This window comes from Curcuma longa, chromosome 12 (assembly GCF_044706935.1).
Source record: "Curcuma longa cultivar G26 ecotype Majalengka, Jawa Barat chromosome 12, ITB_CL_G26_1.1, whole genome shotgun sequence".
Taxonomy (NCBI): Eukaryota; Viridiplantae; Streptophyta; class Magnoliopsida; order Zingiberales; family Zingiberaceae; genus Curcuma; species Curcuma longa.
The window spans coordinates 9,007,408-9,026,083 of NC_133872.1; the positions used below are offsets into that span (position 1 = coordinate 9,007,408).

At 34.5% G+C, this 18,676-nt stretch overlaps 1 protein-coding gene across 1 annotated transcript in view; it reads right to left on the bottom strand.

Moving 5' to 3' along the window:
* LOC141842858 (L-ascorbate oxidase homolog) overlaps positions 1-4,935 on the bottom strand; it is a 6,064-nt gene extending 1,129 nt beyond the window's left edge. The window contains exons 1-4 of the mRNA XM_074730846.1: positions 4,842-4,935; positions 3,802-3,863; positions 1,009-1,197; positions 634-711 (exon numbers count right to left, since the gene is read on the bottom strand). Of these exons, the coding sequence (XP_074586947.1) occupies positions 634-711; positions 1,009-1,197; positions 3,802-3,863; positions 4,842-4,935 (423 nt within the window). The remainder of the gene's footprint in view (positions 1-633; positions 712-1,008; positions 1,198-3,801; positions 3,864-4,841) is intronic.
* Between the last annotated feature and the right edge of the window lie 13,741 nt (positions 4,936-18,676).

Genomic DNA, 18,676 nt, shown 5'->3' on the forward strand with positions numbered 1-18,676 from the left:
TTGGTTGGCATCAGGTAAATTCTCCCGAGGGGAGTGGGTGAGGACGCGTTCCTACGAGGAACAGTAGGCGCCGGTCTAACCCAGGATCTCACCGGAGATCCGAAGAGCAAATCTGCAATTGAAACAACAAAATCACAGTGTCAACATTTAATTCAAATTATTCCATATTTATCAGACCTTAAAGAATTGGGGCACGCAATATAACAAAGTTCATTACAACAGTCAGCAAAGAAGATAAATCAATTTGCACATCCAAATTGAGTCTCATCCATATTAGATCAAACTTTGTGAATTGTTATGTTTGATTTGTTAGAGGGTTACTTCATTGTCTCATTTAAAGGAATAGTCTACTACATTTTTTGGGCTGAAGCACCAGATGTTTCATAGGCCGCGAAACCGATCGATACATGCATTATTAGCATTTTGTTTATTTCATATTTAATTTCACTGCAAATTTTACCACACTAATTGATTGTAGACAGTTGGGTTTATCCTTCTGTTTGAGCTTTATGTCTATGTAATAAATTAAAAAGGAAACTACATCATGTGTTCATCCTACAACTTTTTACCTCCACGAGTACGCATGATTTGCAAACTCTACGAATTCTTCAAAGGAAAACATACAGCTTATACCTGTAGGAGATGAATATTTCTGGATAAGATGGCTCCATGAGTAAGGCCCTCACCTTCCAGACGAACAACTTCAAGAGTCTGAAAATATTTGCAACCAAGAAAGATTATTAAGACAAGTCCAAAGATGTCAAGAACCATCTCAATAACAGCAACATAAACACCTGTCTTTCATGTTCGAAGAAGTTAGAAACACCTGTCTTCTAGCTGAGAAGGTAACGTGACTACTAACTACTATAAACAAACTAATTTCCAAAAAGAATCTTATAGGTGAGATTAATATTCATCTTAGAAATGTGCAACACAGAGATAATGCATCTTTAAATTTGCTATTGCTAAAAGAAAGCAAAACATATTTAAACAAAAAGTTAAATATACCTCCTCATTCTCAATTGTGTGAGCAAGTGGCATGATTGTCTGACTCCCAGAAAATTTGGTAGGTCTCCATCCAGGAAAGGAACGTATACCAGTTTTCAAGGAGGCAGCAGAATATGCATCTAAATTATAATCAGCCCATTCAGAACGGTGCTCCCGAAGAAATCGAACTAGTAATGCTGGTGAAACACTCTATAGAAGTGACAAAATACATTAGCATGTCATTTGTTTTGATAAGATAATAAACAAAAAAGTGATTATTGCACTAGATCATCAGAAACGGTTGTATTACCTAGAAACAATAAGCCCTAGAAATTTTCATGGGCAAAAGTCAAAAGAGTACCCCTTTATTATGGAATTGTCAAGAATGCATCCTAAGTTAATTTTTTATCAAAAGAGTGCCCCACCCCCTATAAAAAAATGACACAATTGTCCTCCACTATACAGTAGCAATTTATTTCCATTATTATCTCTTTTCTATTTTTTTCCCATCTAAATCGGCACGTTGTAGCAACTACTAACATGTTGTAGAAACTATGAAACCGTAGCTGCTACAACTATGTGATAACTCAGTTGTAGTAGTTACGGTTTCGTAACTGTTACAACTAAGTTATCACATAGTTGTAACAGTTGCGATTTCATAATTGCTACAACATGAAAAAAAAATTAAGATTAAAATTGTTTGAAGGATAAACGATATTTTTTGAGCCTAAAACCTAACCATAACGGGTTCTGCCCCATAACCAGTTGTAGATCTTTGAACAAACTTCAATTTGATCTATTGTGTGTCTCATGGTTCAACACGAATCAAAAGTTATGACTTCTCAAAGTTTAGGATTTAACATTCACGTTGTAATAACTACGAAACACTACGATTTCGTAACTACTATAACGTGAATGTTAAATCCTAAACTTTGAGAGACCGTAACTTTTGACTTGGGTTAAATCACAAGACGCACAATATATCAAATTGAAACTTTAAGCACTACAATTCGTAGCTGCTACAACATGAATATTAAATCCTAAACTTTTACAGGTCATAACTTTTGACTCGGGTTGAACCACGGAATGCACAATATATCAAATTGAAGCTCTTAAATTTTGAGAGGTCATAACTTTTAACTCGGGTTAAATCATGGAATGGACAATACATCAAATCGAAGAACAGGTTGAATTACAGGACGCACAATATATCAAATTGAAGTCCTCTCGTGGTTCAACCCGAGTCAAAAGTGATAACCTCTCAAAGTTTAGGAGCTTCGATTTAATATATTGTGTGCCCCATGGTTCGACCCGAATAAAAAATTATGACCTCTTAAAGTTTAAGATTTAACATTCACGTTGTAGCAATTATGAAACCATAGCTACTATAACTGTGTGGCAACTTAGTTGTAGCAACTACAAAATCATAACTGCTATAATTGTGTAGCAGTAACGGATTAATAGATGCTACAATGCGCCTATTTAGACGGAAAAAATAAGAGAAAAATAATAATGAAAATAAACTGCTACTGTATATTGGAGGACAGGTGTGTCATTTTACAAGGGTTGGGACGTCTTTTTGATAAAAAATCAACCTAGGATGCATTCTTGACGATTCCATAAAAAACGGACACTCTTTTGACTTTTGTCCAATTTTCATCTAGACGCAAATAAAACAAACAGTTACATTGTAAGCATTGTGATAGAGAAAATTGCATCCTCCGGTGTTATCCATCTCCTCATCAGTTTTGGAAATGAAAGGATGTGTTCTTATTAACTGGAACAAGATAATATATATTTGTATTGGAATTTTACACAAAAAAAAGTGGAAAAAAGTTTTCAGTGAGCCAACATAATTCAAACTTATGTAAAGCTTAACCAACCTAAAAATGATGACTGAGAACAAGAAATCTTGCTCATTCAAGACTCAAAATCAGCAATGAGGTTGAGAAAGTTGATGTGTGAACAAATGACTAGTTAAACAGTACAGATTTCTTTCATTCTAATCCCACAATAAATTCATCAGTCAAACCTCTACGTTCAGGTAAATTCTTGTTATACATCCAACTTCGTATTTTCTGCATTTTTCCTGAACCCACAAATTCCAACATATTAAAATATAATTCTTACTTAATTCATCAAAACTTGTTCTAATCTCATAAATTATAATTTTTACTTAATTGCAATAATTTTTATCTATTATAAGTACAAATTGTTTCATATCTCTTCATCAATTAAATTAGTATAATTAATTCAAACTAAATTAGAATAATAAACATTAACATTAAAATAAAAGGGTATAAGGTTTTAGAGTTTAGGGGTTTAAGGGTTTTGGGTTTAGGGGTTTAAGGGTTTAGGTTTTTAGGGATTTAGGGATTTAGGAGTTTATGATTTATGGTTTAGGGGTTTATGGTTCAGGGGTTTATGGTTTAAGGGGTTTAGGGGTTTTGGGTTTACGATTTAGGGTTTAGTGGTTTACGGTTTTGGATTTAGTTTTTTAAGAGTTTACGGTTTAAGGGTTTAGGTTTTTAGGGGTTTACGGTTTAGGGTTTAGGGGTTTAATGGTTTTAGGGTTTAGGGGTTTAGGGTTAACGGTTTAGGGTTTAGGGTTTAGTTTTTTTGGGGTTTATGGTTTATGATTTTAGGGTTTTAGGGGTTTACGGTTTAGGATTTAGGGGTTTTAGGGTTTAGGGATTTAGGGTGGTTTAGGGTTTAGGGTTTAGTTTTTTAGGGGTTTAAGGTTTACAGTTTATGATTTTAGTGTTTTAGGATTTATTGTTTGGTCAAATTAATAAATATTCAAATTATAATTACCTCAAGCGGGTAAACAAAGACGAGTATCTTTCCAATTACTTTCTTCCACGCAAATTGTAAATCTGCACAAACATTAAAAAATTGATCAACACTTTAATCAACATTAAAAAATTGTAAACCAGCCCGCGCAGCCAGCAGCAACCAGTGGCGGTCCGCAGCTACCAGGTCGGTCGACGACTGCAACTCACCCTTGCAGCGGGCCGGCGGTGAAAAAAATTCATCCTGTCGGTCAACTAAAGCATACCACGTAAGGAAGGAGGAAGGGAAAGCATACCACGCGAGGAGGCACCCTTGTTTGGAGAGATTCGACAAGATCGGCAAGATTGGCGCGGTTGGAGACGGCGGAGGCGAGAAGGGAACAAAACGCGAGAAGAGAAGGGACTCGTGATTTTCAGATCTAGTGTTTATGGTTAAAATTTGGCGACGAAAGATTTTCGTCGCCAAAATTTACGACGAACCCGTGATTCGTCGCCAATCTGTTAAAATTGGCGACAAATACATATTTCATCGCAAATTAGTGACGAACAATATTTTCGTCTCCATTTTGCGATAAATTTTGCAACAAAATTTTTTTAGCTACGAAATTTACAACGAAAATAATATGTTGCTAATTTTGCAACAAAATTATTCGTCGTTAGTTTCGTCGCAAAATTGCAACCAATTTTGCGACGAAACCATTTCGTTGCAAAAATTCGTCCCTAAAAGGTGGTTTTTTTGTAGTGGAACTATCCTTTATATCTTATTGGAAAAAGAACGAGGGTTGCACGTTAGGTTGTCAGCCAGCATGGATTTTCAAGCAATGTTCAATGAATATAATAAGGGAGACTTGCTTAAAAATACCCAATGGAAAACTTTTCTTTGTCGTCAGTCCCCACCCAACATTTCTTTGCATGCACTCCCCAATCTCCCCAAATCTTTAGTTTCAACTCCCCAATACATGATTTTACAAACTTACCCTTTCCCTCTCTCCTCTTCTCCCCCTTTGCTCACCACGTGCGCAGAGCCTCCTCTCTTCTTCTCCCCAACTGTTCGCGAGCTACGGCTTCCCGGCGACACCAGTTGTCCGACTTCTTCTTCCCGGTTGTCCGACTTTCTTCTTCTTCCCGGCGACACCTCCTCTCTTCTTCTCCCCATCTGTTCACTAAGGTTTCCTTCTCCATTTATTCACAACACAACAATACCCATTTTCTTGTCAAAACCCTAAACGACATATCATTCCACACCGACGACGAGATTGAAGCAAGCGGCGAGATCCATCAACCGAGAGCTTCACCACAAAAAATAGTAAATTTCTTGATTTTTTTTAGTTGTTTCGGTAAATTAGAGAAACCTCCCCAAATTCCCTTCCCTAGAATTTTATACAAGTCTTCCAATATTGTTTTATTATTTTCTAGATTAATGTGGGAAATGAGTTCCATTAGAGATGGGGAATTAATAACTTAAATTGGTAAATTGAATTGTTCGTGTTCCCTTAATTCGACCTTGATTTAAACTATGCAAAAATAATTGACTTGCTTGGTTATAACTAAATGATAGTGAGTAGAAGGAGTCGTCTTAAATCTTACATGGACATTGTGATAGTTGATTTATTTTTTTTTTAGCGTAGTATCATAATAAATTGTAAGAGATCACACTTAATTATTCAACAAATGTTTAATAAAAATCTTACTTCATCTTATTCAACAAATGTTTCTAATGTTATATAAGAATACCAATGATATATGAATGAGTATATTTTCCTCATTTATGATTTAATTATGAAATTGTATAATCTTTTCCAATGTAATTTCTCAATTATCCTTTAGGTGACAGATTTGTATTCAGTTTCTTAGAAACATGGAATCTGGATCTCCAAATTTTTCATTTCTGGGTAGTTGCAAGTATAAAGAAGACCTCTATATGATTTCAATTCTTAATGGATTCAGTCTAATGGAGCTGTTTCTTAATCTTGGGAGAAAATGTGACGAGATTACTCCACACAATGTGGTATTGCAATATCTAGCGCCACATCAAAATATGTATGTGACATTGAATGAAGATGATGATGTCCGTATTATGACACATCTTTACACGTCTATGAGATTGACAATAATCAATATGAGAGCAGTGATAAAAGATGAAATCAGTTCCCACAATCTCGAGAGGTAAAAAATTTCTGCCTTGATATTTATGATGATGATATTTAGTTTTTTTTTGTTTTGCTTGATACGTAGTACGTAGAGTACACTTGTTAATGATTTAGTTATTTAGAAATTAGTTTTTTGTGGTTTGCTTGATACAAGTCTTTGATGATTATGTAAGAATTGAATAAGTGGTTTGGTGTATATGATTATAAAAATTATTTTAAGAATTATAATAATGTGTGGTTTGGTGTATAGTAGTAGCATGTACTCCCCAAATAAGAATTATGTTATTTATGCTTACACCGCCGACTTCTCCTATTATACGCCGACTTCTCTGTTCCACATTTCTTCATTGTTTCTTCTCTTCTCTCCGTCTCTCCGTCTTAACTGTCTTCTCCTCTTCTCTCCGTCTCTCCTCCTTTGTTCACTGTCGTCTTTGTTTCTCCACCTTTCTTCAATCTCTTTCCCAACCGACGCAAACCCTAACCGACCATTTGCTTCCTCTTGGCAACATTGTCTTCCAAACGGCAACATCATTCCACACCGTCAAGAAGAGTGAAGCAAGAGCATACATCACAAAAAAAAAAACAGTAAATTTCTTGAAGTTTATTTTTTTTCTACCCCTTCTATTAATCTGCGGTCCCTTAATCAACATTCATCACCAAAGATATTTAAGTTTATTAACATGTTTATAGTAAAATTATCCCTTTTTACAGTGCAATTAGCCTCTTTTACAGTACAATTAGCCCTTTTTACAGTACAATTAGCCCTACATCACCAAAGATAAATAGTTTTTTAACATGTTTACAGTACAATTACCCTTTTTTACAGTACAATTAGCCCTAATATTTAAGTTTTTTAAACTTGTTTACAGTACAATTATTCCTTTTTACAGTAGAATTAGCCCTAATATTTAAGTTTTTAAATAGGTTTTCAGTATAATTAGCCCTTTTTACAGTACAATTAGCCCTAAAATTTAAGTTTTTAAACAGGTTTACAGTACAATTAGCCATTTTTACAGTACAATTAGTCCTAAAATTTAAGTTTTAAATTTGGTTCACAGTACAATTAGCCTTTTTTACAGTATAATTAGCCCTAATATTTAAGTTTTTAAACATGTTTACAGTACAATTAGCCCTAATATTTAAGTGTTGTAAAGAAGAAAATATGGTTACGAGTAGCAAAGAAGCAAAGGAGGTTAAGAGCGGCAAAAAAGCTCAGTTGCGTTGTTCTCCAACTTATTTCAGAGCTGTCATGGATGAAATTGGCCCGAAAATGAATGATAATCAAAAACAGAGTATTGAAAACAGTCCACTTGGTATATGGCTGAAGATGCCCAAATTGCCTATCAGCAGCTCCAGAGTCGATCTAATTTTAAAAAGATTCCAGTTGCAATCTCGTTCATTTATGTTTGGTGAAAATATTGTTGTTCCCTTTACATCGCCAGAGTTTTCCATTGTTCTTGGATTGCGTTATGCAGGGCAACCAGTTGATCTAGATGTCAATTTGGAGTCTCAATTTGTCGCTCGACATTTTTCAGGAAAAATTGGCAATGTTAACAGAAGTTTGATCTATGAGAGACTTTCCTCTTTAGCTGGATCAGAGAATAACTCTGATGATGATGATTTTGTACGGATGTTTATTATCTTTGTGTTTAATTGCATCATTTTTCCTGTTTCCAACTACTCGACACCTCGATTCATTATGTCATACATTGATGACTTGACGACTTTCTTTGATTATTCGTGGGGAGATGCGGCATACAGATTTTTGAACAACAAAATTTCGAAGTATATTGGAACGGGTGATGGAAATGTTCAAAAAAAAAGTATTTAGATGGTTCAACTGTTGCTTTGATGGTGAGTGTTTTTAGTACGCTTTTAATATGTTTTGTATATTAATAAATTTATTTATGAATTCCTTCTCTTTTATTATGTTTTTAGGCATGGTTATATGAAAGAATTCCTTCTCTTGGAGTTGTACGTTCTCTACATACTTTTCCCCGATTATTCCGTTGGCGTGAGAGTAAGATACCTATGAAAGCTGATTTAGCCGATAGGTTATTCAATTCCATTGACTATACTAAGGTGAGTTCATATTTTATAGTAGAGATACTCAAATATGATGAATTGTAGTAACTATTTAATTTTAATTGTGAACAGGTGTTGTCCATAGTACCATTTTCAGATGAAGAAAAACTTTTTCATCAAAAGCGAGGAAGTATTTCGGTAATAATTAAATAATTTTTTAAATGAAGTTGACAATTTAGTTACTGCAAGCATCTTGAAATTCTTTCAGGTCCCGGAATGTGTAAAATGCGGTGGAATCATTGATGGTACAAGTAGACCAATGACAAAAGATATTGGTGGTGAGCAACAACATGAGCCAAGGATTGAATGTGAAAGTAATGCAAATGAGAGTACAAGTAAGGAGAAATCTGAATCTAGTGAACATATCAGTAAGACAGAAGAGAACAAAAGATGTGAAGTAGAAGCTGATGTTGAATGTGAAATTGATGGGTTTGTTGAAGTACCCGTGGAAAAGAATAAGGGTATATCAGCAGAGCATTTTGTGCAGGCGACTAGTGATAAAAGCGACTCAAAGAGCATTGTTGGCAATTTACTAGCACTTAGCAAGACTAATCAATTCCCATCGTCCATTGCAATGAATGTAAAGAGAAGATCAGACCGTGTTAGCAAAAAAAAAGGTTGAAATGTTTGTTACGCCACCGGGTACAACACCGAAGCGTAGGAGGAAGGCGGGCAAAGAGGTTGAGACAGTAGTGCTGGAATCGGTAAAATAGAGTTAATTTTATATATTGGTTGCTAACTATGTTTTTATATTTTTTTTTATGTTCCTAAATTCTATCTCATGCATAGGGAGATACTAGTATAGATGTTGCTAAAATTGCAAGGGATGCTGTAGAGGATGTGATGATTGAATACAAAGAAAATGTATATTTTTGTGGACACAAAGAAGCAACAGATGAAGAGCGAAAAATCATAACAAAGTATCTTTCTCGAGATAAGTTGAAGTATGTTAATCTCGTATATGCTGCTTCCTTTATTTAAAATATTATTCCTTTATAGGGGTAAAAATATATGTTTGTATTTTTCTAGTGATGTCGTGTGGGAGGAAGATAATATACTACTTGGCGGACTCGAATTTTGTGAATTCTTATTTGGTAAACCAGTTAGATCAGAAATTATTGATTGTTACATGAGAATAATGAAAAAGCAAAGTATCAAGAAAGGGTTTGAAATTTTCTGCATGGACACGGGTGTTCAGGTTTATGTTCTGCTATTGATATCTTTAAATTTTGTTTAAAATTAGAGTTATGACCTGTTGTTTCTACTTGTAGAGAGAAGTGCTTGATAAATTAGAACGACACAGGAAAAGAGACGACTTTTGGAAATTAAGGAGTATGAGGAATTTTTTGAAAATCTGACTTCTGTGACAAGGAATCTCCTCCAAGATTTGAATGCAAATTTATTTAAAAAGTGCAAGTATATTATTTTTCCCTTGAATTATGGATGGCATTGGTTTCTCTTATTCTATTCAGTACCAGATGGTGAATTCCAGATGATGAACTCAAAGCCTCATCCAGCCCATTTTGGAACATCAAAAGTTTATGTGAGTTTTTACAGTTAAATTTCAAGTACTGTTAAATCTTCAACACTAACATACTGTTTCAGGTACGATTTTTGTCTGGATACATGATGCATTGCTTGGGCTTCGACATCGGTGTTGTCACAGTTTCTAAGACAAAGTGCCGTCATCAAGGTGCGACCCTCGACTGTGGTGTTTTCACATGTTTATGGATCGAGTGTCTAGCGCATGACAATGATGAGATGTGGAATTATGCAAACGAGGTGCAAATGGATACTTATCGGGCACATATGGCAGCTATTATTTTGTCGGATGAAAAATGGAATTATGAACAAGTAGAAAAACATGTTTAGATTCTGAGTGGTTATGTGTGATTTGATGAAAAACAGATAATCAGTGGTTCTGTTGTTAATATTTGGATAGAAACCGTGCATGGTTGTTAAATGTAGTTCGAAATCTGGGAATTAGATGTTCCCAAGTTTTGTTGTTAAAATCTTTTTGATACTAAAAGCAGTGTATGTTATGCCTGATAAATGTAGTGAATGTTTGCTTAGTATGATTAACGCACGTTTAGTACAAAATAGAAAATTATAGTACAAATTTTGACAATTTCAGTACAAATAGATTGAGATCGAGTACAATTTTAGAAAATCTGAGTATCAAGTTTCACCATGTACATGGTTTAGTAACCATATAGGAAAACATGTCAAGAGTGAGCTCACCATTACTTTTCCACTACTTTGTATTATTTTACTTTTGATGCGACCTCACATATGTATGGTCTAGTAACCATGGTGGAAACCATGTCAAGAGTTTACTAACCATTTTTATTTCACTAGTTTGGGGAATACCAAGAGCAAGTGCAATTTGAGTACAAAATAAGGAAATTTCAGTACTCATTGTGGAAATTACAGTATCAATCGAGTGAGATCCAGTATGATTTTAGAAGATTTGAGTATAGTGTTCAGATGAGACCTTCACCATGATGACCATGAGGCAACCTCACATACATATGGTTTGGTAATCATGTTGAAAAACATGTCAAGAGTGAGCTTACTATTATTATTTCACCTCGAAGGGAATGCCAAGAGCAAGTGCAAATTGAGTACAAGTTTTGATTTGAAAAAAAAAGAAACACTATGCCTTCGCCATATTGAATATGAATAATAAGTAATAATAGCATGGCACTTCGAGTTCGATCTAAACAAACCATTATTTTATTTTATTGTTTTTTCATAACAAGAGATTTTGTATCGAGATAGTAGTATGAAACAAAGGGTATTTCCGATTTGTTGATTTTATGTGTCGGGAGTACATTTCAGCGTCACAAACTTTTTTTCTTCCACACCAGAAGTCTCTTTTTGATATTCATCTTATGAAAATGAAAGAGTACGAAAAAAAAAGATAAATTTTCCTTATTTGATCGTATCAGAAGGGAACTTTGGGATTTTAAATAGTATAGACACGTACTTAGACGTCCAATAAATATCTCAGTTAGGTAATATGAGATCATAACAAATATGCATATTAATAAAGGAAAAGGGAAATCAAAGAAGACTTGATTAGCAATGATAAAAATAAGATAAATTTATTTAAATATAAATAATATAGTAGAGGATCGAGCTTAATGTATAGAAGGATCCATATAGCTAACCCCACTTAATATGATTTTATATCTTTTTGCACTAGTCATGGATGAACTTACTGGATATATCTAAAACACGTTACTATGGTGCATGTTGTTTGCAGATGACATTATTTTGATCAATGAGACATGTGAAGGAGTAAATGTTAAGCTTGAATTTTGACAAGAAGTATTAGAAGTAAAAGATTTTAGCTTTAGTAGAATAAAGGCAGAATATATAGAATTTAAATTTAATAGTATTAGACATCGTAAAATAATTGTTAAATTAGAAAATGATGAGTTACCTATAACTAAAAATTTTAAATATCTAAGGCTATTTTTGTAAAAGTATAGAGGAGTTGATAGACATGTTTTACATAGGAATACAAGTAAGATGGTTGAAATGGAGGAGTGTCAGGTTTTTTGTGATCGTAAAATACCTTTAAAGCTTAAAGGGAAGTTTATAAACAACGGTCAGACCTATTATGTAATGAATGGCTATAAAGCAAGATGAAAGTCGCAAAGATGAGTTAAAGAAGTTAAGGTGATTGTACAAATATATGAAAATGGACAGATAAGAAACGAGAATATTAGAAAGAAAATTAGTTTTGCGTCTATTAAGGAAAATCTTTTGAGAGACACATTTTAAATAGTATAGACACGTACTTAGACATCCAATAAATGTCTCAGTTAAGCAATATAAGATCATAACAAATATGCATATTAATAAAGGAAGAGAGAGATCAAAGAAGACTTGGTTAGCAATGATAAAAATAAGATAAATTCATTTAAATATAGATAAAGATATATAGTAGAGGATCGAGCCCAATATATAGAAGGATCTATATAGCTAACCCCACTTAATGTAATAAAGGTTTAGTTGTTATTGTTGTCAACAAGAAATATTATTTTTGTTATTGACATGTATTGTTAATTATTATGTGCTTTATTGGTTTTTATTACTTAGTTTCATATATGAGGCGTTGAGCATCTTTACAAAATTATGAATTGGTTAAGGTGATTAATTTAACTAAATGATAGATGTAAATTTTATGTATATAGATTGCTTAGGTTTATTAATTTAACTCATTCTTCGAGCACACGATGTGATGTATTATTTTCCATATAATATTTGTTTAATATATATATATATACAGAATCGTTCTGTTGAGCGATTTATCCTGGGCGTTGCGTGAGCGCCGTTGACGTGGAAGCCAGGTGGTTGGGAGCGCGCGCGCGTGGCAAGCAAAAGCAACTCGAGCGTCGTGATTCCTCTAAACCCTAACCCTGAGCGTCGCGATTCCTCCAAACCCTAACTCGTCTCGCGATTCCTTTCCTTGCTCGCGATCCCCTGCCCGCCGCCTCTCTTCTCCCCTCGCCACCGCAACCTCGCTCGTAATTCCTCTCCTCGCTCGCGACCCTGCTCACCGTCGCGCCCCTGGTCTCTTCTCCACTCGCCACCGCAACCTCGCTCGTGACCCTGCTCGTCGCCGCGCCGCCTGCACTGCTCAGCACCGCCAACTTCTGCTCGCCGCCGCTACTCCCTCTATACTAGGGTATGGTTTAGGGTTTAAATTACATTTAGTTTGGAATTAAGCAAAACCTGCTTAGGATAACCAAGGAAATCTTAGAATCTCACAGAAGTTCAAAACACCCTCTTTTCATGATCTCGCTTTCAACAGTTTAACTCTAGGTATTCCTTACTCTTTTTTTGGCTATATATAAGCTAGAATTCTACTATCTAAACAACTAGGTTTAGCTTCAATTGATGAAGTAACTGAAATGTCATTGAATGAATGCTCTCCACCTGGGGAAACAATAATGTTTGGTTGGTGTAAGAATCTATCATTAATGAAGGTAAATGAAAACCAGTTGACCTTTTAGGTCATAGAAGCTGTTCATGTTTGGCTTTCCATTCTAAATTTGAACTCGTTTATTCTAGAGACAAGCCTCACTATTTGTCGGTGTGCTCTTGTGCCATTTATTGAGTAAGCATCCCTTTCAACTATTTAACTTTAGAGATCATGAAAAGAGGGTGTTTTGAACTTCTGTGAGATTCTAGGATTTCCTTGGTTATCCTAAGCAGGTTTTGCTTAATTCCAAACTAAATGCAATTTAAACCCTAAACCATACCCTAGTACAGAGGCCTAGTAGCGGCGGCGAGCGGCGAGCAGAAGTTGGCGGTGCCGAGCAGTGCAGGCGGTGCGGCAGTGAGCAGGGTCGCGGCGGCGAGTAGGGTCACGAGCGAGGTTGTGGTGGTGAGGGGAGAAGAAACCAGGAGCGCGGCGGCGAGCAAGGTCACGAGCGAGGAGAGGAATCACGAGCGAGGTTGCGGTGGCGAGGGGAGAAGAGAGGTGGCGGGCAGGGGATCGCGAGCGAGGAGAGGAATCGCGAGACGAGTTAGGGTTTGGAGGAATCGTGACGCTCAGGATTAGGGTTTGGAGGAATCGCGACGCTCGGGTTGCTTTTGCTTGCCGCGCACGCGCTCTCAACCACCTGGCTTCCAAGTCAACGGCGCTCACGCGATGCTCAGGATAAGTCGCTTAGCAAAACGATTCTGTATATATATATATATATATAATATATATATATGCATATGCCTTATATTTAATACAAACATGTTACGCTCGTTATAACCTTGGAGTTTATTATCAGTAAGTTTGCTTTATTGTTATTTGCAATGGAAAACTGTGTAATTTGTTTAGCGGCAAACACTTTTTGTCCTGATATTTTTATGCACTTGTATTTGCTGCATTATCTGAAAGACACTAGTTGAGTTTGCAGACCATTAGATGCTGCTATCATTGTGAAATTTTGTTTACAGGCTATGTGTAAGCAGCATATTGATCTTCTTACGGCTCAGGCATGGTTTTTGGAAAGCAAACATCTTGAGGAAAAGGTTTGTTCCTACTGACACTGTAACAAACTATACTTGCTTGTGTATCAGACAATTAAAAGGCTAACTTAATCAACAAATTCTTCATCGTGTTCACTATTTCATGTATATCTTTAACTGACTCATAAGTTTGTATTAAATATTTATTAAGTTCAGCTGTAACTATTTATGTTGATCGACATCATCCTCATGTCCACCAGAGTAACATTTAGCAGCAATGTGCTTGCATTTTCAGTGTTCTTCATATTTTTTATGTTGCAGACCTATTGACAAAAGAAACTATGCTAATAATATTGCATGTGATTATTTCCCACTTATGTTGTCAATTTCTCAACATTTAATTACTGTTTCTGATGTCTCGAGGAAGTGGCTCATTTATTTTTAGTCTTGCTACTTATGAGTATATATCCAATTATGTTTTGACCTTGATTTATACCTTGATGAAATCTAATAATGGTCTCGAAGTTTGGGAACCGGTTTAGTTTGGAATGTGAGATCTTAATTTCTCTCAACTTTAGGGTATATAACTTGCTCACTTAATTTGTCAAATGAATTTGTGCATTTGTGTCAGTAGGGTGTAAATTTCATGAGGTACCTCACTTGGTAATCATATAATAATAGGAAACCAAGAATTATGCTAACAATTACTAACACAAGATCAAGAAGTCTCCAACAAACTATATATATATATATATATATATATATTCTACAGAAGATACAATAAAGTCATACAGTACTAAAGCTACAACAAATAAAACTAAACCCGGAATCAACATGCTAAGAATCTCTAAGCAACTCTAAGTACTAGCTCAAACCAACTATAACTCCAAAATCACCTTTGCCTACAAAATTGGAGGCCAAGAATAAACAAAAGAGAGCACAAATTACCTAGTGGAAAACAAGAAAGATATGCATGAATTTAATCTTGGTTAAAAAATAAGAACACTAGACAAATCACAATTTGTTATGACTTTCTCATTTGAGATCTTTAATTGTATACATACGTAGTTAGCTCTTATTTCATTTCACTTATTTATCATTAATTAAAGTCACTAATTATTCCTCCCGTTTATCATAACTCAACATAATTTTCATTATTATCTTTTAGTCACCCCAACAAATCTATCACTAATAAATATATTTTCAAAGTCTATTACTAATAAATCCACCAAGAAGTGAATCATTGGAGCCAAGTTCTCATAGTGTAATACGTCATTTGACGTATAAGCTAAAGTCCTCACCGGTGATATACAATAATATAGTGCTCTCACACAAATAAATATTTATCACAAGCAATTGTCTGCTACCACAACCTCATGTGGAAAAGGCACGTACACTTGTAAAGTTGATACCATAATTATTCTACTTTGGATTTACATCTTATAAATTGAGTTGAAGGACTAACATAAATTAACTTTTTAATAAAAATTACACTAACTGAGCATTAGTATATGATCCACAAGTTAGGATATACAACATCAAAATGTACAAGTATCAACATATAACTTCAAAGCTAAACATGGAAATTCCTGAAGAAAAAATCAGATTATCAACTTTAATTTTTTAAAACAAGCTCTTCCCATGTTAATATCATATAGTCACTTACATATATGTAACAAGACAAGAATATCAATTATTTAACCCCCAACAATTTAATTTCTTTTTAAAACTCGTTCCACTATTTTAAATGTCATGTGAATCATTTTTTTAAAACAATTAAAGAAGCACATATATAATCTATTTTATACATTCATTAATGCATAAGGAAATGGAAACAAGTTAAATGATAGGTTTACACACCTCAATATACAGTAAATATGAATCCGAGTCTAAAAAATCAATAGTGGTGTCGGCAACAAGAGGAATGGTTGACCACGGAGGTGTCTCTCCAGGCTTGGGACTCATTGGTGGTGTCGGCAAAGAGAGAGGAGGAGCAAAGATTGGGAAGAGAGGGGTGGTGTGGTTGAATGCTTGAGAGAGAATGAGTGAGGGCGAGTGAAAAACCTCCAACTCCTTAAAAACATTTACTAATTCGTCTCAACACGGCTACTTAAAAATTTGATTTGTTCCTAAACTAACTAAAACAACTCCAAATTATCTTTAGTTAGAACCCACATGACCTAATCGCCATGCATACCCAAGTTACATACCATGTGAACCTAATCGCCACTCATACCCAATAGGTTTGCTCCAAACCCAATTGAACTTCAACTCGATGCTCAAAACCAAATTTATCAGTTCCGTTCAACTGATTTCAGCGTCTAATTTTTTAAAAAAAAATTAACTTTAGACGTGAAAATTTAAATACGATAAAACTCAATATATAACAATTTTTTATTTAGTGACTTCTTGTAGTATAAAGATAATGTAGAGCTATGGAATCATTTGATCTACTTGAGATAAGTACAAAATAGAAACTAAGAAACTGTATAGAAGGATGAAATAGAAATAATTGTATATGAGGCTTTAACCATCAAAATATTTGAACTCCCTCTTTGTCTTTTCTACTAAGAGTTTCACCACATATGAAACTTTTGCTAACTCTTTAGTTATTTTTCCTTGTATCTTCAACTTGGTTAGTTCCTTTGAGAAATCTTCGTTGGAAGTCTATAGCGGTTTCTGGTTCTATTAGCATTTTTCTCCAAATAGCCATGGAGCATTATGTGGAATGAGTCACCCTAGTCAAATCCAGCATATAATAGAAGCAAATTTTAGACCTTCAGGGGCCAATTAATTGAATGCATAACCCACTGGCTCAGTCATAATAGCATTGCCTTGATAATTCTTCTCATGAATCACAAATAGTTCGATCGAAGTAGTCAACTAGACTTGTTACCAAAGCCTTGGTAAAGCATCATAAATTCAAAACCTATTCTTGTGAATTAATCTCATGCTCTACCAAAACCCTCTTGACAGAACACACCCTTGTTCCTCAAGAAATACTGTCCTGCATTTTATGCTTGATATTTTATTTATTTAATTTTGTTTTGTGGAATGTTTTAAATGTGTACTATGGTTGTTCACATGCTAAATTATATGTAGGAAATGTTTATTCTAAAAATATAGTAGCAAATCCTTTATGCTATTTAGCTATATTTCATGCATGATTAATAATGTTGAATCCTTTTAGAACTTAGTCTGTATAAAATGTACATGTATGATTGATTTAATTTCCATGTAAACCCAAAATCATGAGCATTATTAATCTAATATTCTGATTCAAAATCCTACAAGATAATTATCTAAAAGATAATTTCTTTAATTTTTCATACTTAACAAGCACTGGGTAGACCAGGGCTCCATTTGCTACCTTCATGGATATTTTCATTACCTTCACAGGCAATATTGCATCTCTCTCTAAGAGCTTCTACACAAACTTCTAAAGCCATTCTTTGTTTTTTCTCAAGGTTCATTTCTCAAGGGTGTCCTAAAGTTCCCCTGCCAAAATGTAGAACAATCATGCATGTGCATTAGTTTTTTTTTCTCTCTCAGAAGATCCTATGTTTTTTAAGTATTTAATTCTTTTAAATTATAATCTTTGAATTTCTTCTTTGTTGACAGTTTTATTTATTTGCTCCTTACGTACATTAGACCATAGTTTTGAAGACTGAGATAGATCTCTTTAATATGATAAATGTGGTTGATCGTCTACATTCTACATGCTTTAGATAGTGTGTCCATGTTTATTTTAAATCTTCAATGTTCATGAAAGAAATACTCAGAATTCTTTCATCATATGTTTTTTTTTTTCTGTTCAATTTTACAGGTTACAAAACTAAGCATACAGAATAGCACTCCTTCAGAGTATACACGCATGGTTTTACTTCAAAAGGACAATGGAAAGGAGGCAGTGAAACAGGTATAGATTACTTGATAATCATTTATAGCACATGCAGTATAGGAATTTGAAGTTTGTGCTAATGCATATCTATTGCAAGTACTGAGGCTACTGGCTATAATTTGTCTGTTTTGATGGGAGAAAGTTATCTAGTGGTGGAACTTTCAAATTCTTACTAGATCATTTCTCTACTAATATCTAATATCATTAGGCTTAACTGAATGCATCAATCTATAAAGGAAAAAGTTCTATAGTCAGATTCATTCAGTTATCACATCCCATTTATGTCCTACAAATTCTATCAATGTAAAGCTACATGACAAGTACCTAATAAATTGCATAAGAAGACATTAATGCTGTATATTTTTTATGTTAAGTTTTATCATAAGAAGCTGCTTAACTCCAAACCTATTCAGCCTGTGGTATATAAAAGATATGTCAACACCAGACTTATATAGTGTATTAGGATTATTTGGTTTTAAAAAGCAAAGAATGTGATTGTGCCCAAACATTGCTTGAATATGCATATGCAAATGCAACGTTCACATATCCCAAATATGTAGTCAGAGGTTGCTCTAGTTTCCAATTAGCCTCTTAAAATTAGTGTGCTTTTCAAATTACGGCAATATTGATAGTCTTGATAGAAATTGTTGGGAGAAAGCACAGAAATAAATAAATACAGAATTAAAAAAAAAATACAGATTGCTTATGGAACTGAATTCCATAGAAAAAGAGAATAGGGGATTGCTGTTGGGTGGGAATCGCATGGTCATCCATTGTGGAGG